This window comes from Eurosta solidaginis, chromosome 1, assembly GCF_040869045.1.
Source record: "Eurosta solidaginis isolate ZX-2024a chromosome 1, ASM4086904v1, whole genome shotgun sequence".
Taxonomy (NCBI): Eukaryota; Metazoa; Arthropoda; class Insecta; order Diptera; family Tephritidae; genus Eurosta; species Eurosta solidaginis.
Window position 1 is genome coordinate 274,599,913 of NC_090319.1, and position 26,474 is coordinate 274,626,386.

A 26,474-nucleotide genomic window follows, 5' to 3' on the forward strand; every position below is an offset into this window, starting at 1 on the left:
CGATATGGGTATCAAACGAAAGGTGTTACTGATCATTTTAAGAGGGAGTGGGCACTAGGTCTATAGGTGGACGCCTTTTCGAGATATCGCCATTAGGGTGGGCCAGGGGTGACTCTAGAATGTTTGTACGATATGGTTATCAAACGAAAGGTGTTACTGAGCATTTTAAGAGAAAGTGGGCATTAGGTCTATAGGTGGGCGCCTTTTCGAGATATCGCCATTAGGGTGGGCCAGGGTGACTCTAGAATGTGTTTGTACGATATGGGTATCAAATGAAAGGTGGTAATGAGTATTTTAAAAGGGAGTAATCCTCAGTTCTATAGGGGGACGCCTTTTCGAGATATCGCCATAAAGGTTGACCAAGGGTGACTCTAGAATGTTTGTACGATATGGGTATCAAACGAAAGGTGTTACTGAGCATTTTAAGAGGGAGTGGGCATTAGGTCTATAGGTGGACGCCTTTTCGAGATATCGCCATTAGGGTGGGCCAGGGGTGACTCTAGAATGTTTGTACGATATGGGTATAAAACGAAAGGGTTTACTGAGCATTTTAAGAGGGAGTGGGAATTAGGTCTATAGGTGGACGCCTTTTCGAGATATCGCCATTAGGGTGGGCCAGGGGTGACTCTAGAATGTTTGTACGATATGGGTATCAAAGGAAAGGTGTTACTGAGCATTTTAAGAGGGAGTGGACATTAGGTCTGTAGGTGGACGCCTTTTCGAGATATCGCCATTAGGGTGGGCCAGGGTTGACTCTAGAATGTTTTTACGATATGGGTATCAAACGAAAGGTGTTACTGAGCATTTTAAGAGGGAGTGGGCATTAGGTCTATAGGTGCACGCCTTTTCGAGATATCGCCATTAGGGTGGACCAGGGTTGACTCTAGAATGTGTTTGTACGATATGGATATCAAATTAAAGGTATTGATGAGGGTTTTAAAAGCGAGTGGCCCTTAGATGTATATGTGAAGGCGTTCTCGCGATATCGACCAAATGTGGATCAGGTGATCCAGAAAATCATCTGTCGGGTACTGCTAATTTATTTATATATTCAATAACACTAACAGTATTCCTGCCAAGATTCCAAGGGCTGTTGATTTCGCCTTGTAGAACTTTTTCATTTTCTTCTACTTAATATGGTAGGTGTCACACCCATTTTACAAAGTTTTTTCCAAAGTTATATTTTGCGTCAATAAACCAATCCAGTTACCATGTTTCATCCCTTTTTTCGTATTTGGTATAGAATTATGGCATTTTTTTAATTTTTCGTAATTTTCGATATCGATAAAGTGGGTGTGGTTATGGTCGGATTTCGGCCATTTTTTATACCAAGATAAAGTGAGTTCAGATAAGTACGTGGGCTAAGTTTAGTAAAGATATATCGGTTTTTGCTCAAGTTATTGTGTTAACGGCCGAGCGGAAGGACAGACGGTGGACTGTGTATAAAAACTGGGCGTGGCTTCCACCGATTTCGCCCATTTTCACAGAGAACAGTTAACGTCATAGAATCTATGCTCCTACCAAATTTCAAAAGGATTGGTAAATTTTTGTTCGACTTATGGCATTAAAAGTATTCTAGACACACTAAATGAAAATGGGCGGAGCCACGCCCATTTTGAAATTTTATTTTATTTTTGTATTTTGTTGCATCATATCATTACTGGAGTTGAATTTTGACTTAATTTACTTATATACAGTAAAGATATTAAATTTTTTGTTAAAATTTTAATTTAAAAAAAATTTTTTTTAAAAAGTGGGCGTGTTCTTCATCCAATTTTGCTAATTTTTTTTAGCACATATATAGTAATAGTAGTAACGTTCCTGCCAAATTTCATCATGATATCTTCAACGGCTGCCAAATTACAGCTTGCAAAACTTTTAAATTACCTTCTTGTAAAAGTGGGCGGTGCCACGCCCATTGTCCAAAATCTTACTAATTTTCTATTCTGCGTCATAACGTTAACCCATCTACCAAGTTGCATCGCTTTAACCGCCTTTGGCAATGAATTATCGCATTTTTTCGGTTTTTCGAAATTTTCGATATCGAAAAAGTGGGCGTGGTTATAGTCCGATATCGTTCATTTTAAATAGCGATCTGAGATGAGTGCTCAGGAACCTACATACCAAATTTCATCAAGATACCTCAAAATTTACTCAAGTTATCGTGTTAACGGACGGACGGACGGACGGACGGACATGGCTCAATCAAATTTTTTCTGGATCCTGATTATTTTGATATATGGAAGTCTATATCTATCTCGATTCCTTTATATATGTACAACCAACCGTTATCCAATCAAACTTAATATACTCTGTGAGCTCTGCTCAACTGAGTATAAAAAGGGGGGTGGCTCCTACTATACAAACGGAATGTTTGATACAGCATAACTCTGGAAGTATTCATGCAAGAACATTGAATCCCGTAAAGAGTTAAATGGGATCAATCCCTAAAACCATTAAGAAAATAAGGGGTGAGTAAGAAGGGGCGTGGCACCTCCCATAGAAATGGAATAATGAAAATTGGTATGGAGCTATATGACGTTAAGTCCTAACAGCACCAGTTATATAAGGAATTGAAAAAAAACAAGGCAAATGAGACTTTCAGAACTATGGCTGCCTTAAAATTTAGGTTATTTAAACACGTAAAGTTTGATTGCAGAGGTCGGTTTGGCTGTTATTCCTTTAGTATTCTTTTATGTTATCTTTAGGGTTGGTATTTTTCGATAAGCATGGAGGAACTGGAAAAAAACATTTCTGTTTAATTTGATATTAATTTATGTAATTTTAAGGTGTAATGATCATCCCAAAGTGGTGCTTTCCTGTTACTTGCTGGAACAGCTGCAGTTGAAGTAAATGCGTGCTTTTTCGTCTATAGCTATCGACGGCTTTACGTACAAAAATTAATCCCTTTAGAAATATGAGAGGGCATTTTGGCGGAAACACTTCAGCAGCAGCTCTTACTAAACAACTTCTTGAAATTAATTATGGCAAAATTCCTATTTCTTTACTAACAGATTTGATTTCTTTTTCTGCAAATTTTTGAGAAATTATGACATCACCTGAAGCTTTAATATCTAATGTTTCTTTCTAGTATTGAATATATCTTTACAAACTATAAATTACTTTGAGAAAAGGAATTTAGGCACCTTAAAATGAGGATGTTAATATAACTAGAACCAAGACAACTTATCACTCTATTAACACAGTCGTGGAAGTCCCAACCTGTGCGTATCCGATTGAGTTTATTAGCTCTTTTAAGCCATCAGAAATTTCTCCTCATCGATTGATCCTTCAAAAAGGCATTGATGAGCGCAATACAAACCTTTATAGCTTCAGAACTTCTGCAACTCAATTGTCAACCTCAGCTACGAGAGGGGAATCCTGTTACAAATATGATTATATCATACAACAAGAGTCATTAGCTGTAGCAGAAGTCAATCTTACCAACTCAAGTTTTACCCATGGTCAGTTACGCGTAGCTTGCATATTTTTATAGAAACGTGGGGTAAAACCCACGGGCATCAGCTAGTTTTATATATACATATCACAAAATTAAGCAAACTGTCCTGTCCAGCTGGGTATAAATATGCGCTTCCGACCAAGCTTAAACTTTCTTATTTGTTGTTATTGGAGGTGTTATATTTTGGTGCTAATGTTATCTATTGAGGCGTTGTAGTGCACGCACGATAGGAGATATTAGACAAACAAAAATTCCAATGGAAACAAAAGTTTAAAAATGTTGCTGCTTACTTTCCGGCACTTAACAGTACAATTAAATGAAGCGAAAGTCATAACTAGGGCTGAATCCGGATATCCGGATAGCCGGATTTTTTGCTTAGCTATCCGGTTATTCGAAAATCCGGTTTATCCGGATAGTTGAAAAATCCGGATGCAGTTCACAGCCCTAGTCATAACTCAATGACACTCTAGTGGTTGTTGGATATATCTACTAAATACACTCAAAACACTTTAAAGTTTAGACCACTCACAACGTTTGATTGAAATTAACATTTATTCTTTTTTTTTATTTATGCTTGTGGAAATTTCAATTACTTTCAATTCATTCTGTTTATTTTTGTGAAGCAAGTTTTCTTTACAATTTTTGTTTTCGAAATTCTTTTAAAGTTATCAAACCATTGTTCAGAAAAGTCCAAATTCCAAAAGTTTACGATTACCTTTGCTTTGGTAGGCGCTTACCAAAAATCGACTTAAATAAATTAATACAAATAATAATATTTATCGAGATTGCTTCACAGCTGAATAAGCAGGCGCCCAAACTAAAGCTAAAGAAAAAGCGTTGAATAAATTTAATTAAGCGTAATATTACGAAATTTTCAGACACAATATTTCCCAATATTCTGCGCCAAGCAAAAATCTTTTAATGGTGTAGTAAAGTGCTTTGTGCTTACAGCAGCGAACACTAAAATAGCAGCGGAATTTTTTTATCGAATTTCGTCACTTAAATCCTTCCTTTTCTATTTTCGATAATTTAAAGAAACGCTTTCATGATTTTTGTAACTCAAACTAAGCAAAACAAAATCCAAAACCTTTTTGAAAAAATTCGAAAAAACTTCACGAGAATATTAAACTTTATTTTTGGAGTTCCTTGAACTTTTTTGAGTATGCAGCTTTGTAGCCCAATTAATTCAAGTTAAACAAGAAATAGGTCCTCAAAGTTGGCATTGATTTTTGAAAAATTTTTTTTCCGAAGGCTGTTTCAGATTTTTTTCCATTTAAAAGAATGTCACACTTTGTATGGAGGAAAATGTAAAATACCTTTTGGAATAAAAGATTGCCCAAAATCAAAACGAATTTTGAGCGACCTATAACTTGTATTTTGTTACACTAAAATTGATAGAACTACTAAAAAACCGCATACCAACAAAAAAAAGAAACGGAAGACTCAAAATAAAAAGTACAAAATTTTCCTAAAATTTTCTCGAATTTTCGAAGTTTTCCGAAAACGTTTTTCAGGTTAGGTTGCGTAGTTTAAGTTACAAAATTCATACAAGTTTTTCATAAAATATCAAAAATAAAACAAAGAAGTTAATTGAAGGAGTTGATAAAAGTTGCAGTTGCAGTTGAGCAGAGCTCACAGAGTATATTGAGTTTGATTGGATAACGGTTGGTTGTACATATATAAAGGAATCGAGATAGATATAGACTTCCATATATCAAAATAATCAGGATCGAAAAAAAATTTGATTGAGCCATGTCCGTCCGTCCGTCCGTCCGTCCGTCCGTCCGTCCGTTAACACGATAACTTGAGTAAATTTTGAGGTATCTTGATGAAATTTGGTATGTAGGTTCCTGAGCACTCATCTCAGATCGCTATTTAAAATGAACGATATCGGACTATAACCACGCCCACTTTTTCGATATCGAAAATTTCGAAAAACCGAAAAAGTGCGATAACTCATTACAAAAGACAGATAAAGCGACGAAACTTGGTAGATGTGTTGACGTTATGACGCAGAATATAAAATTAGTAAGATTTTGGACAATGGGCGTGGCACTGCCCACTTTTACAAGAAGGTAATTTAAAAGTTTTGCAAGCTGTAATTTGGCAGTCGTTGAAGATATCATGATGAAATTAGGCAGGAACGTTACTACTATTACTCTATATGTGCTAAATAAAAATTAGCAAAATTGGATGAAGAACACGCCCACTTTTAAAAAAAAAATTTTTTTAAATTCAAATTTTAACAAAAAATTTAATATCTTTACTGTATATAAGTAAATTAAGTCAAAATTCAACTCCAGTAATGATATGATGCAACAAAATACAAAAATAAAAGAAAATTTCAAAATGGGCGTGGCTCCGCCCATTTTCATTTAGTTTGTCTAGAATACTTTTATTGCCATAAGTCGAACAAAAATTTACCAATCCTTCTCAAATTTGGTAGGAGCATAGATTCTATGACGGTAACTGTTCTCTGTGAAAATGGGCGAAATCGGTGGAAGCCACGCCCAGTTTTTATACACAGTCCACCGTCTGTCCTTCCGCTCGGCCATTAACACAATAACTTGAGCAAAATCCGATATATCTTTACTAAACTTAGCCCAAGTACTTACCTGAGCTCACTTTTTCCTGGTATAAAAAATGGGCGAAATCTGACCATAACCACGCCCACTTTATCGATATCAAAAATTACGAAAAATGAAAAAAATGCCATAATTCTATACCAAATACGAAAAAAGTGATGAAACATGGTAACTGGATTGGTTTATTGTCGCAAAATATAACTTTGGAAAAAACTTTGTAAAATGGGTGTGACACCTACCATATTAAGTAGAAGAAAATGAAAAAGTTCTACAAGGCGAAATCAACAGCCCTTGGAATCTTGGCAGGAATACTGTTAGTGGTATTGCATATATAAATAAATTAGCAGTACCCGATAGATGATTTTCTGGATCACCTGGTCCACATTTTGGTCGATATCGCGAGAACGCCTTCACATATACATCTAAGGGCCACTCGCTTTTAAAACCCTCATTAATACCTTTAATTTGATATCCATATCGTACAAAAACATACCAGAGTCACCCCTGTCCCACCCTAATGGCGATATCTCGAAAAGGCGTCCACCTATAGACCTAATGCCCCCTCCCTCTTAAAATGCTCAGTAACACCTTTCGTTTGATACCCATATCGTACAAACATTCTAGAGTCACCCCTGGCCCAACCTAATGGCGATATCTCGAAAGGCGTCCACCTATAGACCTAGTGTCCACTCCCTCTTAAAATGCTCAGTAACACCTTTCGTTTGATACCCATATCATACAAACATTCTAGAGTCACCCCTGGCCCACCCTAATGGCGATATCTCGAAAAGGCGTCCACCTATAGACCTAATGCCCACTCCCTCTTAAAATGCTCAGTAACAGCTTTCGTTTGATACCCATATCGTACAAACATTCTAGAGTCACACCTGGCCCACCCTAATGGCGATATTTCGAAAAGGCGTCCACCTATAGAACTAAGGATTACTCCCTTTTAAAATACTCATTACCACCTTTCATTTGATACCCATATCGTACAAACACATTCTAGAGTCACCCTGGCCCACCCTAATGGCGATATCTCGAAAAGGCGTCCACCTATAGATCTAATGTCCACTCCCTCTTAAAATGCTCAGTAACACCTTTCGTTTGATACCCATATCGTACAAACATTCTAGAGTCACCCCTGGCCCACCCTAATGGCGATATCTCGAAAAGGCGTCCACCTATAGACCTAATGTCCACTTCCTCTTAAAATGCTCAGTAACACCTTTCGTTTGATACCCATATCGTACAAACATTCTAGAGTCACCCCTGTCCCACCCTAATGGCGATATTTCGAAAAGGCGTCCACCTATAGACCTAATGCCCACTCCCTCTTAAAATGCTCAGTAACACCTTTCGTTTGATACCCATATCGTACAAACATTCTAGAGTCACACCTGGCCCACCCTAATGGCGATATCTCGAAAAGGCGTCCACCTATAGAACTAAGGATTACTCCCTTTTAAAATACTCATTACCACCTTTCATTTGATACCCATATCGTACAAACACATTCTAGAGTCACCCTGGCCCACCCTAATGGCGATATCTCGAAAAGGCGTCCACCTATAGACCTAATGCCCACTCCCTCTTAAAATGTTCAGTAACACCTTTCGTTTGATACCCATACCGTACAAACATTCTAGAGTCACCCTTGGTCCAGCTTTATGGCGATATCTCGAAAAGGCGTCCACCTATAGAACTAAGGATTACTCCCTTTTAAAATACTCTTTACCACCTTTCATTTGATACCCATATCGTACAAACACATTCTAGAGTCACCCTGGCCCACCCTAATGGCGATATCTCGAAAAGGCGTCCACCTATAGACCTAATGCCCACTCCCTCTTAAAATGCTCAGTAACACCTTTCGTTTGATACCCATATCGTACAAACATTCTAGAGTCACCCTTGGTCCACCTTTATGGCGATATCTCGAAAAGGCGTCCACCTATAGAACTAAGGATTACTCCCTTTTAAAATACTCCTTACCACCTTTCATTTGATACCCATATCGTACAAAACACATTCTAGAGTCACCCCTGGCCCACCCTAATGGCGATATCTCGAAAAGGCGTCCACCTATAGACCTAATGCCCACTCCCTCTTAAAATGCTCAGTAACACCTTTCGTTTGATACCCATATCGTACAAACATTCTAGAGTAACCCCTGGCCCACCCTAATGGCGATATCTCGAAAGGGCGTCCACCTATAGACCTAATGCCCACTCCCTCTTAAAATGCTCAGTAACACCTTTCGTTTGATGCACATATCGTACAAACACATTCTAGAGTCACCCCTGGCCCACCCTAATGACGATATCTCGAAAAGGCGTCCACCTATAGACCTTATGCCCACTCCCTTTTAAAATGCTCAGTAACACCTTTCGTTTGATACCCATACCGTACAAACATTCTAGAGTCACCCCTGGCCCACCCTAATGGCGATATCTCGAAAAGGCGTCCACCTATAGACCTAATGCCCACTCCCTCTTAAAATGCTCAGTAACACCTTTCATTTGATTCCCATATCGTACAAACACATTCTAGAGACACCCCTGGTTCACCTTTATGGCGATATCTCGAAACGGCGTCCACCTATGGAACTAAGGATCACTCCTTTTCAAAATACTCATTAACAGCTTTCATTTGATACCCATATCGTACAAACACATTATAGAATCACCCCTGGTCCACCTTAATGGGGACATCTCGAAAAGGCGTCCACCGATAGACCTAAGGCCCACTCCCTCTTAAAATGCTCAGTAACACCTTTCATTTGATACCCATATCGTACAAACAAATTCTAGAGTCAGCCCTGGTCTACCTTTATGGCGATATCCCTAAATGGCGTTCATCCATAGAACTATGGCCTACTCTCTCTTAAAATACTCTTTAATACCTTTCATTTGATACACATGTTATACAACCACATTCCAGGGTTACCCCAGATTGATTTTCCTTATTTTGTCTCCATAGCTCTCAACTGAGTATGTTATGTTCGGTTACACCCGAACTTAGCCTTCCTTACTTGTTTTATAATAGGTTTATAACAACCACCACGGCCACCGTGGTGTGATGGTAGCGTGCTCCGCCTACCACATCGTTTTGTTTTTAAATTATAAGCGTTTTGAATTAGTTCTGCGCTTTTTGACGTTTTTTTTTTTAAGGCATGATAGGAAATTTTTTCTGTTTATGGCGCAGGACAGCAAGGTTGGCAAGAACCCAGCCCAGCCGACATTACTAGCCACAGAGCACCACTAGATCATGCCGACTGCCTTCCTTACTGCTCCATTAAAGATGCGAATCCATAACAGATGGGTTCACGCCCCGGGCAAAGCAACATCAAAATTTTAGAAATAAGGTTTTTCAATTCGAAAACAATTTTTCTAAGCGGGGTCGCCCCTCGGCAGTGTTTGGCAAGCGCTCCGAGTGTATTTCTGCCATGAAAGGCTCTCAGTGAAAACTCATCCGCCTTGCAGATGCCGTTCGGAGGCGGCATAAAATATGTAGGTCCCGTTCGGCCAATTTGTAGGGAAAATCAAGAGGAGCACGACGTAAATTGGAAGAGAAGCTCGGCCTTAGATTTCTTCGGAGGTTATCGCGCCTTACATTTATTTATTTTTTTTACTTATAACAAAAGTAGACATCAATAAAAAAATGTATAAACATGTCCTAGTAGGTACTGATATGAATGTTGGAGATTCGAGTTCAATGCTCAGCTCCCGAAAAGCTAGCTGATGAAGAAATGAAATTCAGAAACATGTCCTAGGACCCATCGCCGTTTGTAAACTTATAATTTATCCATTGATGATTTTAGCGACCTGTTTTAATCGAATATTGATTTTTTGCCGGCTTATAATTTATCTCTAACATCAATAACAAAAACCATTGTATAAAGCAATATGAGCAAAGCTCGCTTATTAAATACATATGATTTTTAACAAACATAAAAAATGTTACAAAAAAAAAAAACAAAAAGGGAACAAAAAAGGAAATAAGACAAGTAAAAAAAAAATTCAAAAATAAAGTGTAAAAAATAAAAAAATTAAAAATGAAGCATGACAAAATTATTTTATTTAAATTTTGATTCCATACATTTTTTGTATACTTTCATCCATATAATTTAGGTAAGGTTTATAACAAAAGTACACATCAATAAACAAGAGTAATAATAAAAAATGATAAAATTAGATATAAAAAAATGATATAAAAAATATAAAAAATTTAAATAATAAAAAAATATTAAAAAAACTAAACAAAAAACTAAAAAAAATAGTTTTTAAAATGAATCAATGAAATAGTAAAATAAAAATTTAAATATAATTTTTTTTGCATCAGCCGCTTAATTTTATGTTAGGTTTAAACCAAAAGTAAACATTAAAAAAAATACAAAAATGAATATAAAAAATGGTATAAAAATATATAAGCAAATGCTATAAAAAAATAAAATTAAATAAAAATAATTTATGAAAAAAATTACAACTAAAAATATTATAAAATGTGCATGATACTTTTAATGCAAATTAATAATTTTTTAAATAAATTTTGTATAAAACTGTATCATATCACTTTAGGTTTATAACAATAGTAAAAAAAAAATAATTAAGAGAGAATAAAAAAATTCAAAAATTAATAAATATAAACAAAAATATATGCAAATAAAAAGAAAAATATAAAAATGCAATAAAAAAATAAATAAACTAAAAAAGTTTAAAATGAAATATGGACAACAAATGTAAGTGAAATAAAATTGTATTGTATATAATGAAATAGACACACAACTTGAACAGATAGTACTTTTCGAACGATGGTTGATGAGAGATAACCTAACACAGTTATAGGTTGAACTCGTCGTGACACTGTGCACCGGCTACCGCCTACCGGAACACAATACTCAGTCGGGCTCTTTCAGACATTCTTGCTCTCAAGCGAATAGCTCATAATGTATTTCCCCTCACTTACTGGGGGCACCAAATGCACACAGCGCATTGTTTTGTTGTACTTACTTCCGAAATGACTTGAATAAGTTTGCAGAAAAGGCTGTAGTAAATACCCGACTCAACATCAATACTAGAGATGGAGCAGATTCACGCAACGAACCTATGGCTTGAATGAGTTACTTGATTATAACTTGGTGATTACCTCGGTTAGAACGACCATACGTGAATAGATTTGTTGTCAGAACTTAGTGGCTAGGGAGTTGAGTTTCAATCGTAAAAATGCGTAGTTGCCTCCGCATACTTTCGCATACACAACTTACGTTTGTTGCGCCACACAAATAACGATCCCTGTAGGCTATCACGAGGCGGTAGTAAGTTTGAAGTGAACGTAGCAGTGAAAACTTGGACAATTTTTTTGGAGAACAGTATTTAAAGGCTTCAAGTCCCTGGCGATCGTAAGTTGCATTTCAAAACGGGGAGATGACCAAGATAATACGATGTGAAAATGAAATATGAAATAATTTACAGTACAGTCGAGTCAGTACCACAAGGTACCTCAATGACCTACCACTTTTTCCAAAATTCGCCCAAATGTTGATACCTTGATGCTGGCTGTAAGTGAAGCAGCGAAAATTCTAAAGGGAATCACCAAATAGTGCGCATATTGTAGCTGTTATGCCGACGAGCGACGTGGGAAACACCTATGCTAGCATCGAGAATACTCTTCATCTAAGTGGCAGCCTGACTCAAAAATCTACTGAACATCTACTTAGCATCGACGCAACATGAACACCCTTAGCCGTACTTTTATTCCATGGTGGACTAAAGAGCTAAAGAAGCTAAGGATGGAGATGATAACACTCAACTTCCGTCTTCTCAAAACCAATTTAGATATAGATGTGGCGCGACACCACAGCAGACATTCTTCCTGAATTTTGTGCAAAGTTGGAACCCTTTATTGGCATTCATTAGTCTAAGTTTACATTTGCGTAGTTTCAAATATGAAATCTGCACTGAAAGCATGAATGAATGAAATTATGTAACTACTTAGCTTATATTAAATCTAGAAGACAATTTTTAACCACCACTGTTATACGAAAAATCACACACTAAATACGAAAGATTTTTATTTACTTGTTTGCTGCTGTAAACAATTTAAGATAACGAGATCAATTCAAAATGTTTTATTCCAATATAAACGCACTTAATTTATTACACGAAATTAAGTAGTTTCAGTTTTAGTTTAAACGCGGTTTAAGATCATAAATGACGCTGCATAATTGTTTGCTTCTATTTTTATGCAGAATGCTGTAAAATAAAGCAATACATATTTACATAAGTAAACACACTCACATACACATGCAAATATTTTTTATGATCTATTATTTATTTAATTATGGATTTAATATACCCCTCCGATGTACTTGGATTTGAAATGACAATTCGTTTTAACTTTCTCAATGACCGTTGTTCTGCCTTCTGTTGGGCGCTGGGTTTAACATTTTTTCTTAACAAAATAATTATTTTATCGCTTTAAAAGTTTTTTTTATTAATTAACACTTAACATTAATGGTCGTGCACACAATTTTATCCACATACCTTTGTACAAACACAAACAGATATTTTATTTTGCGCCCGATTACAAATTTCTGTGTCAATTTTATTTCATTCTACTGGATGAGTTCTTATTTTTCTATTCTGGATTTTACTACCCTCTCCAGTAATTACACTGTCGTATTTTCTTGTTGCAATACCAAATAATTTTTTCTACACAACTTTATGCTCAGCTTTATTCAGCCATATGATCGCTAGGTTCGAGTAATCGTCTTACACTAATAGCTCATAAGCACTTATGACCGGCGAGACAGCCGCACTAGCAAAGTTCTTTCCAAACACTACGCTACTGCTGCGATACTCTGGCGTTTCTACATCCCCTTTCCTTAAAGATATTTGCTCAATAAGCAACAGCCACAGCTTTATAGTGAGGCAATGTGGGGTTTTGGAGCTTTCTATTGATGCACTTATTTGACAGATAGTAGGTGCATACTTCGAGTGAGACCCGTGTATTGGGATCCGCTAGCTGAATTCACATATTTGGTTCTACAGCATTAGAGTCGAGTAAGGACTGCATTTCCTTCTTTTTCTTGTAGCAATACGAGGAATTTCCATACCTTCCGGTACTAGCCCGACCATCTCGGAACGATAACAGAACTCCTATATTAGTTTCAGTGTGAAATTTTGTTAATCGCGGGCTTCAAATTCATTTGCATTTTGAGGAATTCTGGGCTGTATTGATAGTAAACATGAAACTTGTCCGGAAATTTTTATTTTCTGTATCGTTCAGTAAGAAATTTAGTAAAGAAAAACAGCAATATAAAAGAAAGAAAGAAACAAACAAAATGATAGAAATTTCTGCACTGAATTTACCGGACTAATATGGTCAGCATATAAATACATAAAACTGTTATTCTAACTCGAAAAAGGAGCAGTTCGGGACATTTTCCGAATAATTTCGGGATCCACTTTCTGGACTGTGTCCCGATTATTTCGAGATTTTTTGGATCAGCTTGGGGCTGTTTCACAAATACATCGGAACCTTTTGGGGATTATTTCTCGACTGTTTCAAGAAAGATTTTAGAACAAATTGGGGCCGTTTCGGGGTCACTTAGAAACTATTTTTGGAATGTCTTTAATCATTTCATAAATCTTTCGAAATAATATCGATGTGGAGCTTATTTCAGGATTGTTTCCGGGACTGTTTCAGAACCATTTCGGAGCTGTCGGTAAGTAATTTCGGGATGGATTTTGGCTCCTTTCGCGATCATTTCGGGAATATTTTGCAACTGCTGTGGGTTCAATTTGGATCCGTTTCCCGATTGTGTTTGAGATAATTTCAGGATTGTTTAAGGACAGTTTCAGAATTCTTATAACAACTTGCCAATAAATTTGGTAATAGCTTTTGGATTATTTCGGGCGATTTTCGGGAATGTTACGGTATCTTATCGGAACATTTTCTTTCCGATCATTCCGGCATGGCTTTCGAGTTAATTTCGGGACTCGTTTCGAGATCAATTTTAGATCATTTCATTTCATTTCATTTCATATCTTTATTAAGTCAAATGGTAACAACCTTACTGACTAGATTACAGGTTAACTTAGTACTAGTTTAACAATTTTAAAGTAAGATTTACTGTGATAAGTAATAGGAATCAATGCGTGCCTTAAACAGAGACCTTGGTATGGCAAAGTCCAGGTCAAGGCTTCTGGATAGGCGATTAAATTCTACAAGACCTCTTAGAAGAGGTGCGAAACTGAAGTAATTCGAACGCCGCACTTCAACGCGGAATGTACTGTGAAAGCGGAGAGCTCTGTTAGGGACATTGGAAGTCAACTGCCCAAGTAGTTTTGAGCAGTCAATGGCACCGGATATTATGTCAAAAATAAACATTACGTTTTGAACAAGACGTCTAACTTCAAGTTGCAAGATATTGATAAGCATGCATCATTTGGAATCTATTCGAATTTATTTCGGAATCCTTACAGAATACTTTTCGAATTAGTTTTGGTACTATCTTTGGATCATTCCAGCATTACTTGCGGACCATGTCGGAATTGTTTTTCAGGATATCTCTGAGCCTCTTCGACCTAGATCATTATTTTTTGTAAGAGAGTCCAAAGCACAAGCAATTTCGAAAAATTTAGCTCATAATAATAAAAGTAAAAATTTAAAATTTTAAATTCAACAAAATATTATGTTTTTATATCTTTATTATGTATTATGGAATTTTTTTATAAAATTGAAAAATTTAAAGCCCTCTTCAAAATATTTTATGAAAGCTCGCTTCATTTAAAGACCCGACTTCTGGGATTCAGTTCTCCGGTTGTGTGCACCACTAGTTCATACACATGTAAAGATGTATCACCCCACCGTATCGGCTGACATATGATATATGTATGCGATTAGTTGATGTTCTGTTGCCGTATTCTCACGATCGTTTGTGGTGTATTGTGCGCTTTTATTTCATTTATTGTTGGAGCTTTTCTCGCTTCCAAAACCTAAGCTATTAAACTATTATCAAAACGTTTTTGGTTTTTTTTTTCGTTCTTGTTGTTGTTGGGGTGAGAAATATTTAATTCACAAACGATTGGACCGACACAAAGCAGTGCGCGGAAATATCTTTCCGTGATCGTACTTATACAAATGTGAGTAAATATTGCGCTATTATACATACATACGTACAGTTGCTCATAATCTAAATGGAACATTTAAAATTTTTCAAGGTTCGAATCGAGCTCAAGGCCAGAACAATAATTTTTTTCTAATGATAATTATTGTTATTTTTTAATTTTTCTAAATTAGAAAAATTGTATTTTGTTTTAGGAATAGTAAGAAGAAAATTTTTCAGACAACCTGCCATAGCTGCGCAGATAGATCCATTTCGAAGGGTGCTAAGCCTTCATCATCAGTACGCTTTAGGCATGCTACGCATGCTGTTCTGGCCTTGAGCTCGATTCGAACCTTGAATGATTTATCAATAGGCCGATAAAAACAAAAACAATTGTTAATAAACCATGAGCACTTGGGAATGTCAAACAAAGTAATTGACAATAAACAAAAATCCAACATTATCAGTGATTTGCACCAGATGGCGCAACACTGAATAAATATAGTTGGTAAAAAGGAATGGATGTAGCAAATTTGCCAGTCAAACAAACCACCGCTGTATAGCTAAATGGTTAGCGCAGCATGCCTAAAGCGTACTGATGATGAAGGCTTAGCACCCTTCGAAATGGATCTATCTGCGCAGCTATGGCAGGTTGTCTGAAAAATTTTCTACTTACTATTCCTAAAACAAAATACAATTTTTCTAATTTAGAAAAATTAAAAAATAACAATAATTATCATTAGAAAAAAATTATTGTTCTGGCCTTGAGCTCGATTCGAACCTTGAATGATTTATCAATAGGCCGATAAAAACAAAAACAATTTAAAATTTTTGTATACAGTTTCTTTCGTAAAGGCCTGAAACCGAAAAAGTGCATGTATACTAAGAAAAATTGCCTATATTTTAAGAAATGTTCATTGAAAACCTCTCCAAAAACCGTATTCATAGAACTTAAGAATATAAATACAATCAACAAATTTAGTCAAGCAGCTTAATGAATATGGTTCTTATATTATAAGAACGAAGTTTTATCATAAATATAATTTTACGAATTTTTTCTTAGATCATACGCAAATTTCCAAAATTATATGCAATTTTTCTTAAATTTTAAGAAAAAATCGCAGTGAATTTCTATGAAACTTTTTCTTAAGAAAACATGTACGTTTTTGGTTCAGTGTATAAAATCATGAGGCTATCCTTAACTTGAAAAGAGATTACATTAGCTTAAACATTTTAAGGATGATTTCGGAACTATTTCGGAATAATTTTCGGGCTCATTTCGGGACTAAAAAATAAGTAAAAAAAAGTACTTCGCGCGATTTACTTCCGAGGAGATTTCTTTCTAATTTGCTTCGTGCTCTCTTTAACTTCCCTACAAATTGGAGGTTGCCTACGTATTTTAGGCCGATTACGAACGGCATTTGAAAAGTCAATGCTTACTGAAAATCAGAAAATGTCAGAAATACACTCGGAGTGTTTGTCAAACTACAGTATCGGTACTATTTTGCGATTAGCTTTGAGATTTATTTCGGGATTGCTAACGAAATCATTTTTGCACTGTTTTGCGACCGACATTGTATCACTTCAGCACTATTTCGGCATTGTTTACAACTCATTTCCGGGTTAGTTTGGAACGATTTCGGAATACTTTCGGTACTGCTTTTGTTATAGCTTCGGGATATTCTATGTAAATAATTTTTGCTAAGATGTAGGTAACTCTCCCTTTTTTGTTTCAAAACTAGAGAAAGTAGGTCCATTCAGCCCATTAGCTATCTATGTGTCACTTTTCATCCAAATTTGTTTAGCCGTTCTGGCGTTATTAAGTTCCAAAGGCAAACATCTGGTCATCCAGACATCCAAGCGTTCACATTTAAAATATATGGTTCACTCAGGGTTTATATAGATTCTTGCCTTAATGCTTTTGGAAAAGTATGCAGCTTTAGAGAGTATTACAGGATCATTACGGAATCATTTCGTATAATTTTCTTAAGAATTTTCGACTATTTCCGAATCATTTCAGGACTTTTTACGGCTTAGTTTGGAGTCAGTTCGGGACTATTTTAGAATAATTTTCGGATTATACTTTCGTTCACATCGGGGTCATTTTGTTACTACATTTGGTAGTGAGTTTAAGGTTGGCCTTTTGACGCTAACCATTTTTTGCTGGGTTTTGATACTCACGTTAATTTGTGGGTATGCAGCCCACTTGCACACCTGGACACACAAACCTTTTTTCCTTTTTCTTATTTCCAAATTTAGTACACTTAGTTCAGTTTTTTAATTTAGTCTTTATTTAAGTGTAACCTTAGTTTTAAGTTTTCGCAATACATTAGCTTATCGTTTCTTTTACAATCTTATGTGTTTCGTTTCTTTTTGTTCGAGCTATAAAATATGGTAAGTCTTTTGTTTTTCTCAACTTATTTACTTAGCCTTTTAATTTACACTTCACTCGTCCACTACTTAGTTTTATTTAATTCTTTAACTTTTTTCCGATTTTAAATACTTGCGCGTGCTGATGAGTTGCCCGGTTACTACAATGTCTCAAAACGAATTCACTCGGGTTCGTTTCTTTATCCACGCTCACCGGCCATCATTTTTATTGCTGAATGCAATTGGTCCTGCTGAGTGAATTGGCATTGCTGTTCAGCAACAGCTGACAGCGATGCCACTTGCACTCAGGGGTGTGTTTAGTGCGTAAAGGCGGGTAACGCAGTGCGGTTATACCACCCTTCCTTAGAAAAAGAAGAATCTGACAAGTTGATCAGATTTGTCATATTCTTCTTGTTCCTATGACTTTTAAATTGTTATGGTTGAATGAATGTATGATATTAGGGTGTTCCTCCCCTTTTTTTCTCATTCGTTCAATCAGAACAATTTTTTCTTTTACATATGAAATTTTGTTAATATTATAATATATACTTATGTGTAAATTGTTTTCTAATTTCTATTGCATTAAATTAATGTATTAAAATATTATGCATATTAACATTTGGTTTTATTTACATGCAAATTGAAATTTTTGTTTTCGTATATTAATATAAATTTTAATTTGAGATTTCATGCTTCAATAACAGAGTAATGAAAATTTAAAATTAATTACAAGCTAGTTTGTAAATTTGTATGAAGAAAAGTTTAGTTTACCTTATTGATTGGGTTTTTGTGAACGGTTTTTTCCTTTTTATTCATTTCATCTAAAACCGTGATATTAACCATCAATTTTTGTGACTATATATGGTCCTTGGTAAATGCTTTCGTGTTTATTTCTAGGTTCTTTTTGTACTACTACCTTATCGTTTATATTAATAGCTAACGGACGCGCTCTCTTATCATATATATCCTTATTTTTAATTTTATGTTCATTAATTAAATCTTTTGCTATTTTATGTGTTTTTTGTAGTCTATATTTTACTTCTTTTGCATAATTTTCAACATTGTAAATTGGATCGATTTGTTCCTTTTGAACTTCATTTGGTAAGGTAACATTTCTACCGAATACTAATTCGTATGGAGTAAATCCATTATCAAAAACTGTACTAGGAGTTGTATTATGCAAAAATGTAAAATATTTCAAATAAACGTCCCATTCGGGGAAGTTATCATTTAGAAAAGCTCGTATATATTCATTAAACACCCGATGATTTCTTTCAATTGTACCTAGGGTTTCATGATGGTAAGCTGTAGAAAAATTATGTTCGATTTTTAGGAGTTTAGTTAATTCAGAGAAAATTTCATTTTTATATTCGGTTCCTAAATCGGTTTTAATTGATTTCATTGTGCCATAAATGAGGATGAAGCCTTCAAAAATGGCTGTTGCAATTGTTTTTGCTGTCTTGATATTGTAACTAGGTATTTGCTTAAGTCGCACATAATGGTAACCGCGAACCTATTCCCATTATTTGACTCAGGCAAAGGTCCTATTGTATCTATAACTACGACATCGAATGGTTTGCACGGTGTTGGTGTAAGCACCAAATTTTCTTTGGTTTTTGGCTTGACTTTATTCAAAAGGCATTTTTTGCAATTTTTGACGTATGTGGCAATATCACGGGTCATAACCTTTCCAATAATATTTTGTACGTATTTTTGCGTAAAGCTTTTTATTTCCGCAGTGACCTCCTGATATCGGGTCATTGTGGTAAATTTCCATTAGTTTAATTTTTTTGTCGTTGTCCGTAACTGTTTCGACAGGTTCTATTAATAATATTTGTAAATTTTTTAAAATTGAATTCCCTGTACTTTTAAAATTTGAAATAGAAAAATATTTAAATAACTGATCATCTTTTTGCCATTCTGCTTGCTTAATACTGTGTTTACCAGCTTCTTTTTAAAGCTTCAAAAGTAATTCATCTAATTGCATTATTTTGTTAGTACACACAATATTAAGTAACTCGAGTTTTTTATGTTTTAAATGCGCATATATTTTTAAATTGATTTTATCATTATCGTTGTCATGACATATTTGGCTTTTTATCCTATGGATTTTCTTGAAAAAATTATATGAAAATTTGTCGAATACCTGTAATTCGACATTTTCTTCGTTTATGTCTTCAGCCGATTGTTGTAATTGTTCGTAACGTTTCGTCATAGACCTCGTCTGTACCGCTAAAATTTGATTATTGGAATTTTTAAGTTCTTGAATTGAAATTCGCGATAATGCGTCTGTACCTACGTTAGATTTTCCTTTAATATATTCTATGGTAAAATTATATTCGGACAATTCCAAACGGATTCTGGAAAGTTTCGACGACGGATCTTTCATATTAAATAGATAAACTAGTGGACGATGATCTGATTTAACTTTGAAGTGAGTGTCATAAATATATGCACGAAATTGTTTTATTGCAAAATATATTGCCAAAAGTTCTAATTCTATTATTGCTTTATTTTGTTCCGATTTGCTAAAGGCTTTTGAAGCAAAGCAAATTGGCAAGTCGTTACCATTATGATTTTGACTCAGTATCGCACCACAACTTAATTTTGAAGCATCAACCGTAATTAAAAATTCTTTGTTGAAATCTGGATATTGTAATAGTTTTGGAGAAATCAGACTTTTCTTTAGTTTTTCGAAAGCTAACTCACATGCCGTATCCCAATTAAATTCAACCTTTTTTCTACTCAAACGATTCAATGGAGCTGCTAAAGAAGCGAAATTTGGAATGAATCTCTCATAATAATTTGCAAATGCCACGAATCTTCGGACAGCGTCTTTATCGCGTGGCTTAGGATACCTTTTAATTGCTTCAATTTTTGAATCGTCTGGTGGCAACCCATTTGCTGAGCATTTATGCGCTAAGAAAGTTACTTCAGGTCGAAGAAAATTACACTTTTTTGGATTAAGTCGCAAGTTGAACTTCCTACAGGTCTCAAAAACTTTTTTTAGATTATTGAGATGATGTGCTTCCCTACATCCAATTACTATTATATCGTCTACATACATAAAGGCTTGGTTGGGTGAAATACCAGAAAATGCAATTGACATCATTCTTGAAAATGAATTTGGAGCCACGTTTAGACCAAATGGTAACACCTTCCATCGAAAAGCTCCGCGGTCAGTACTAAAAGATGTTATGTCTCTTGAATCTTTATGAAGTGGAATTTGGTGAAAACCCGAAAAAAGATCTAAAGTAGAAAAGAATTTCGCACGGCCAAGGTTATCCAAAATATCGTCTACACGTGCCAAAGGAAATTTATCGGCAATTAACTTTTTATTTACAGCCCTAAAGTCAACGCACATTCTATACGATTTTTGGCCATTTAGGTATTTTTCGGTACAAAAATCAAGGGACTGTTATAATTTGAACAACTATTTTCGATCAGATCGTTTTCCAATAATTTATTAACCTGTTTATTTATTTCTTCGCGTTGAGAATACGGTAGGCGGTAATTTTTAATGTATACTGGCGTCGTATCGTTTAGTCTTAGTTTTCGTTCATAAAAATTGTTTATTGTCATTTTATCATTGTCTAGCGCAAAAATATCGGAATATTGTAAACATAAGTTAATAAGCTTATTTTCAGCATAATTAGGTATTTTTTTTCTAAAATGCTTTTAAGTTCTTTGATACGACTATCTTGCTTTACCGGGTTATTGATTTTATAAACGTACTAATTAGAAAGTTTTTCTGTTTGGATGTTGCAGTTATTTACGTATTTTACGCTATTTGTGGTGTTTATTGCTTTAATGATCGGATTACTAGTATCAACTATACATTTCGCTGTGAAAACACCGTCAGAAATCGCTTGAGAATCCACGAAAAGTGGTTCTGAGTCTTTTTCCAAGGCGAAAATTCTATAAACTTCGCAACGAGGTGGTATAACAAATGTATCGCTTTCCATTCCGTGAAGGATGGGAAGTGCGATCTTTTCATTGCCTATCCAGAAGGAAATGCAATTTGTTGCATAGCTGATATCGCATTTATTTGTTTTTAGGAAATCCTTACCAAGTATTCCATCTGATGGAATGTCGAAATCATTGTCTACCACGTGCAACGTATGTTTGATATAAAAATTTGAAAAGTGTAAGTTAGTTGTAAAAGTACCTAATGTAGAAACTGTATCTGTAGTTACTCCAGTAATATTAATTGTATCATTGTTATTAATTGACAAATTTTTATTAAGAGAAGAAATTTTAATTAACGAAATGTCGGCTTGTGTATCGACTAGAAATGTTCAAAATTTGTTAGAACCAGTAATATTTATTTGTATAAAATCGGAATAGTTTAAGTTAAGACAATAAAGGTTTTTAGAAGAAAAATTGTGAGCTGAATCAGTTAGTAATTTGTCTCGTCCTCCCTCAGTGTTCGCTCCTGAGGGGCTTCCCTGTTCAAAGCCCGGACGCTTGCATTTCTACCTCTATTATTGGAAGTGTTAGAACCGTTATTATTGCTAGTACGACTATTGTTGCTATTATTATTATTGTTAGACTGATGCCGATTTCCGCCGCCGGAACGGAAATTTTGCCTTTGATTGCCGCGATTGAAGTTGTTGCCATAGTTACTGTTACTAAAAGATGGTCTATTTTGTCTATAATTGTTAAAGATACGACTTTGAGTTTGGAAGTTTCGACCTCGGTTATTACTTTGAAAATTTCTAAAATTGTTATTGTTCCGCGCCCTAAATGCTAAAACTTGGCGTTCTTTCATTTCATTTGATTGCTCTACAATCAGTTTAGCTACTACGTCCTTGGAATCAGAAAAATTGGTTGAAGCGAGGATTGATTTGACTAAACTGGTTTTTGCGTTCAATCGGCAAACGTTAACTGCTTGCTCGATGGTCATTTCATGGGCCTTGGCCTGAGTAATCCCTTCGATAATGAGCGAACGCTCTAAAGCATCAGACAACTCCTCGACGCGTTTTGCAAAATCGGTGTAATTATTGTTATTAACTTGCAAAGCTGCAATTTTTCCGGCCACAACTTTGGAGTTGTCGGGTTTTATACGGTAACGTAGTGCTATTTTTATATCATTAACTGAAAGTACTTGAGTTGGTATCGCTTCTCGAGCTTTACCATCGAGTTTGGATTTAATATATGAAATACAAGTGCCAGTTAAATTTTCGTCGACAAATTCTTCGATTAACTCAATTTTATTAATGAAAGATTCAAGACGCAGGGGCTCGCCGCTATAATTTTCACGCATAATACCAGCACACATGCTGATAAACGTCCTTTTTTCTTCAGGAGTCGCCATATTTGTATCGGAATTAGGAGGATTTGAAATATTTGTTTCGGGCAATTCCTCAAATCCGTGAAATTCTCCGGACAAAGAAAGTCTAACAACAAGGTTTTTGATTGTACTGGGCGAATATGTGGTTGAGCCTTCGGAAACTGGGCTTTTAAAATCAAAATTTTCGGAATCGGAACTTTCTGAATTAAAATTTTTGGAATTGGAATCTGAATTTTTTGAATTAGAATCTGAATTTTCGGAATCTGAGTCTTGTTCTGAAATTCTGGGAACTACTTTTTGGTTTCTAAGGAACATATGTAGTAGAAAGCAAAGAAGAAATATTTAAACTGATTAAAGTCGAATTTGTAGAAATTGCTTACGAAAATTTAGCAGAAATTGAAATTGAATTGAATGTTGATGTGAAATTGAAAGAATTATCCGGAAATTTAATAAAGACTGAATATTTAATGATAAATTGAATGTATCTTGAAGTAATTTAATTTAAATTGATTTCAAAGGAAAATATTTTATTTTGGTAAAAGGACTTGGCTGTTGATAACGGACGCATCGATTTATTAAAAAGATCTCAATGTGTTTGTGCTATTACGGACGCACCGTTTTTATTAAAATTGTATGGTTTTATTTTTATAGATACGGGCGCACCGCATCTTTTCAAATTTGTAATACGAATATCCTCGGACGCACCGGGATTAAAAAAAATTTTCATTGGTTTTGTACGGAACCACCGTTTACGCAAAAAAAATCGTTTTGGTTAATTACGGAACCACCGCCTTATGCAAAAACAAATTTATGTATGTTTGTTTACGGACGCACCGTATTTCACAAAAACTCATATTTGTAAGTATGCGCGATTGCTCAAAAATATAAATTTTCCCAACTCTGATTTATAAATGCGGGCCTCCATAGCAAAACGCCCTAAGTGCTATCGAGAAATTTTGTGAAATTACAAATGTTTACTGACCATCTTAGGTAGGCTAGTCTTGCAATTCTCACAATTAGAAACATAATAGATATTCACATTGGAAATAAGTGTACGTTAAAATTCCGGAAAAACACTTATGCGATTGATATGAAGCTCCTCAAATATTTCACCTATTTAGCAATATATCGTGATACAATATTCGTATTCAGCAAAAAAAATGTTTAATTTATTTGTTATAATTTATTTATCAAAAGAGAGAAAATTCGTAAATTTTGGTATGTAAGTCATATGATGGTGAAAAGTCGAAAAGGTAATATGTTAGTTATATAAGTTTTAGAAAAAATTAATATATATTTCATAAACGGTTTAAAATAGTTTTTTCAAAGTTACAACTTTCAAATCAAATTATACATACATACATATTATATTGATGGATTCCGTTTTTTTTTCCCGCTGCTGCTGTTAATGCTGCTCGGCTTCGGCTACTGCCCGATTTCTGTCGCTGCCTCTGGTTTCTGCTGCTGCTAGTCCATATAACCGTTGGATTGGATATTTGTGGTTTTATGGTGGTATTTACGCCGTTATACTTGGCGTGGCGTGGTTTTGTATAATTGCAATAATGTTCCCTTATTTTACATGTTACTAGTGCCGTTTTTCGTTTTTCTCACCAAGTTTTTTGGTACAGTTTTTCAAAGCGTGTATCGTTGTTGTTGTTTTAAATGTAATTGGTTTTAATTTATGTATTATTTCTGCTTCCTATTAGTTTGTTTTATTATTACTTGAAAAATGTCTTATTATTTCCGTTTTTAGTTTTTGTATTATACGTATTATATATTTTTACCTGTTTTTCCAACTAATAATTTTTCCACCAGCCACAGCCGTAAGCCACACTCAACAACCTCATTTCAAATTTGGTATTTTTTGTAACCGTTTTTAATGCTTATATTTTTTTGACTTTGTACTTTTTTTTTGTAGATTTTTTTTTAAATGTTTTGTATTTTTTTTTTGTAATGGTTTTTCAAATTTTGTAATTTTTTTTGTAATTTTTATAGTTTTCAAAGGAACATTTTTTTTGTAATGGTTTTTCAAATTTTTGTATTTTTTTTTGTAATTTTTATAGTTTTCAAGGGAAAATTTTTTTGTGTAGTTTTTAGTTTTTTAATTTTTTTTGTAAGATTTTTGCATTTTTATATATTTTTTTGTAATGGTTTTTAAATTTTTTAATTTTTTAAAGATTTTTAAATGGTATTAAAATTTTTTTGTAGGGTTTTTGTAAGTTTTGTATTTTTTTTGGATTTTTATGGTTTTTTTTTTGTAGATTTTTAAATTTTGTGTGAATTACATTTTAATTCTTTAAATAATTTTTTTAATTTTTGTTTAATTCATTTTTAATAGATTTTTGATTTTAGGTTTTTAGCATTTTAAGTTTTTAAGATTTTAAGTTTTTAAATTTTTTGTAGGTTTTTTTTTCCCTTTAATTAGTGCCTGTTAGGAGGCTTGAGTGGCCACTCCCCGCATTTGCAGGCCTTCGGCCCACGGTCGCCATTTAAGGTTGGCCTTTTGACGCCAACCATTTTTTGCTGGGTTTTGATACTCACGTTAATTTGTGGGTATGCAGCCCACTTGCACACCTGGACACACAAACCTTTTTTCCTTTTTCTTATTTCCAAATTTAGTACACTTAGTTCAGTTTTTTAATTTAGTCTTTATTTAAGTGTAACATTAGTTTTAAGTTTTCGCAATATATTAGCTTATCGTTTCTTTTACAATCTTATGTGTTTCATTTCTTTTTGTTCGAGCTATAAAATATGGTAAGTCTTTTGTTTTTCTCAACTTATTTACTTAGCCTTTTAATTTACAGTTCACTCATCCACTACTTAGTTTTATTTAATTCTTTAACTTTTTTCCGATTTTAAATACTTCCGCGTGCTGATGAGTTGCCCGGTTACTACAATGTCTCAAAACGAATTCACTCGGGTTCGTTTTTTTATCCACGCTCAGCGGCCATAATTTTTATTGCTGAATGCAATTGGTCCTGCTGAGTGCAATTGGCATTGCTGTTCAGCAACAGCTGACAGCGATGCCACTTGCACTCAGGGGTGTGTTTAGTGCGCAAAGGCGGGTAACGCAGTGCGGTTATATGAGATCTATGGTCTGCGTTATCATTTTGCGAATATATCGTGATCGTTTCGGGATATGTTTTTTTTTGTATGTTTCAGGATTGTTTTAAATATCGACATAACCACGGTTTGTTGGAATCATTTGCAGGCTAATTTTTCAGACATGTAGATTTATGGAGACATTTTAAACACTGATAATTTTTACATAAAAAAGTTGATATCGAGCTCGATTTCTTTATATCGTTAGAATCCCCCATTATGTGATTAAAATTAAAGTACCAAGTACAGCAGAGAAAAATTATTTCATAATTCCCTATTCGAAATCTACAAAGATTTTTCACAACTACAAAATTACTGTCCATCTTCGACTGTGAGTCACTGTATACACATTTATGCCGAATCATTGAAAAGCTCAATATTATTTATATTAAAGTTTTGTGTTTATTGTAAAAATGAGAAAGAAAGAAAACACGTGGCGTCTATGCTTAGAACATACATAATTTTTCGCGAAAGTATGAATGACGTATTTAGATTGTGAAGCTTTGCTGACCTTAACAATGAAAAGTATTCTTACAAAGATTTAATGTAAAG

The 26,474-nt window shown here is 34.6% G+C and overlaps 3 protein-coding genes across 5 annotated transcripts in view; 1 reads left to right on the top strand and 2 right to left on the bottom strand.

Annotated features, from left to right (window-relative positions):
- Positions 1 to 12,913, bottom strand: part of Dic1 (Dicarboxylate carrier 1) — a 33,063-nt gene extending 20,150 nt beyond the window's left edge. Inside the window, exon 1 of the mRNA XM_067760839.1 lies at positions 12,591 to 12,913. The gene's annotated coding sequence lies outside the window, so the exon portion shown is untranslated. The remainder of the gene's footprint in view (positions 1 to 12,590) is intronic.
- Elp6 (Elongator complex protein 6) overlaps positions 1 to 26,474 on the top strand; it is a 50,273-nt gene that overhangs the window by 8,493 nt on the left and 15,306 nt on the right. Inside the window, exon 1 of one of the 2 annotated variants that reach the window (XM_067760838.1) lies at positions 14,962 to 15,194. The exons of the other annotated variant lie outside the window; for it this stretch is intronic. The gene's annotated coding sequence lies outside the window, so the exon portion shown is untranslated. Of the gene's footprint in view, positions 1 to 14,961; positions 15,195 to 26,474 lie in introns of those variants that run through there. 2 annotated transcript variants of the gene reach the window in all.
- Positions 21,299 to 26,474, bottom strand: part of LOC137237329 (bromodomain-containing protein DDB_G0270170-like) — a 60,219-nt gene continuing 55,043 nt past the window's right edge. Inside the window, exons 1-2 of one of the 2 annotated variants that reach the window (XM_067760836.1) lie at positions 24,605 to 26,252; positions 21,299 to 24,519 (exon numbers count right to left, since the gene is read on the bottom strand). In XM_067760836.1, coding sequence (XP_067616937.1) covers positions 21,927 to 23,135 — 1,209 coding nt within the window. In that variant the 5' untranslated portion in view covers positions 23,136 to 24,519; positions 24,605 to 26,252 and the 3' untranslated portion in view covers positions 21,299 to 21,926. Of the gene's footprint in view, positions 26,253 to 26,474 lie in introns of those variants that run through there. The other variant, XM_067760835.1, reaches the window with a different exon arrangement.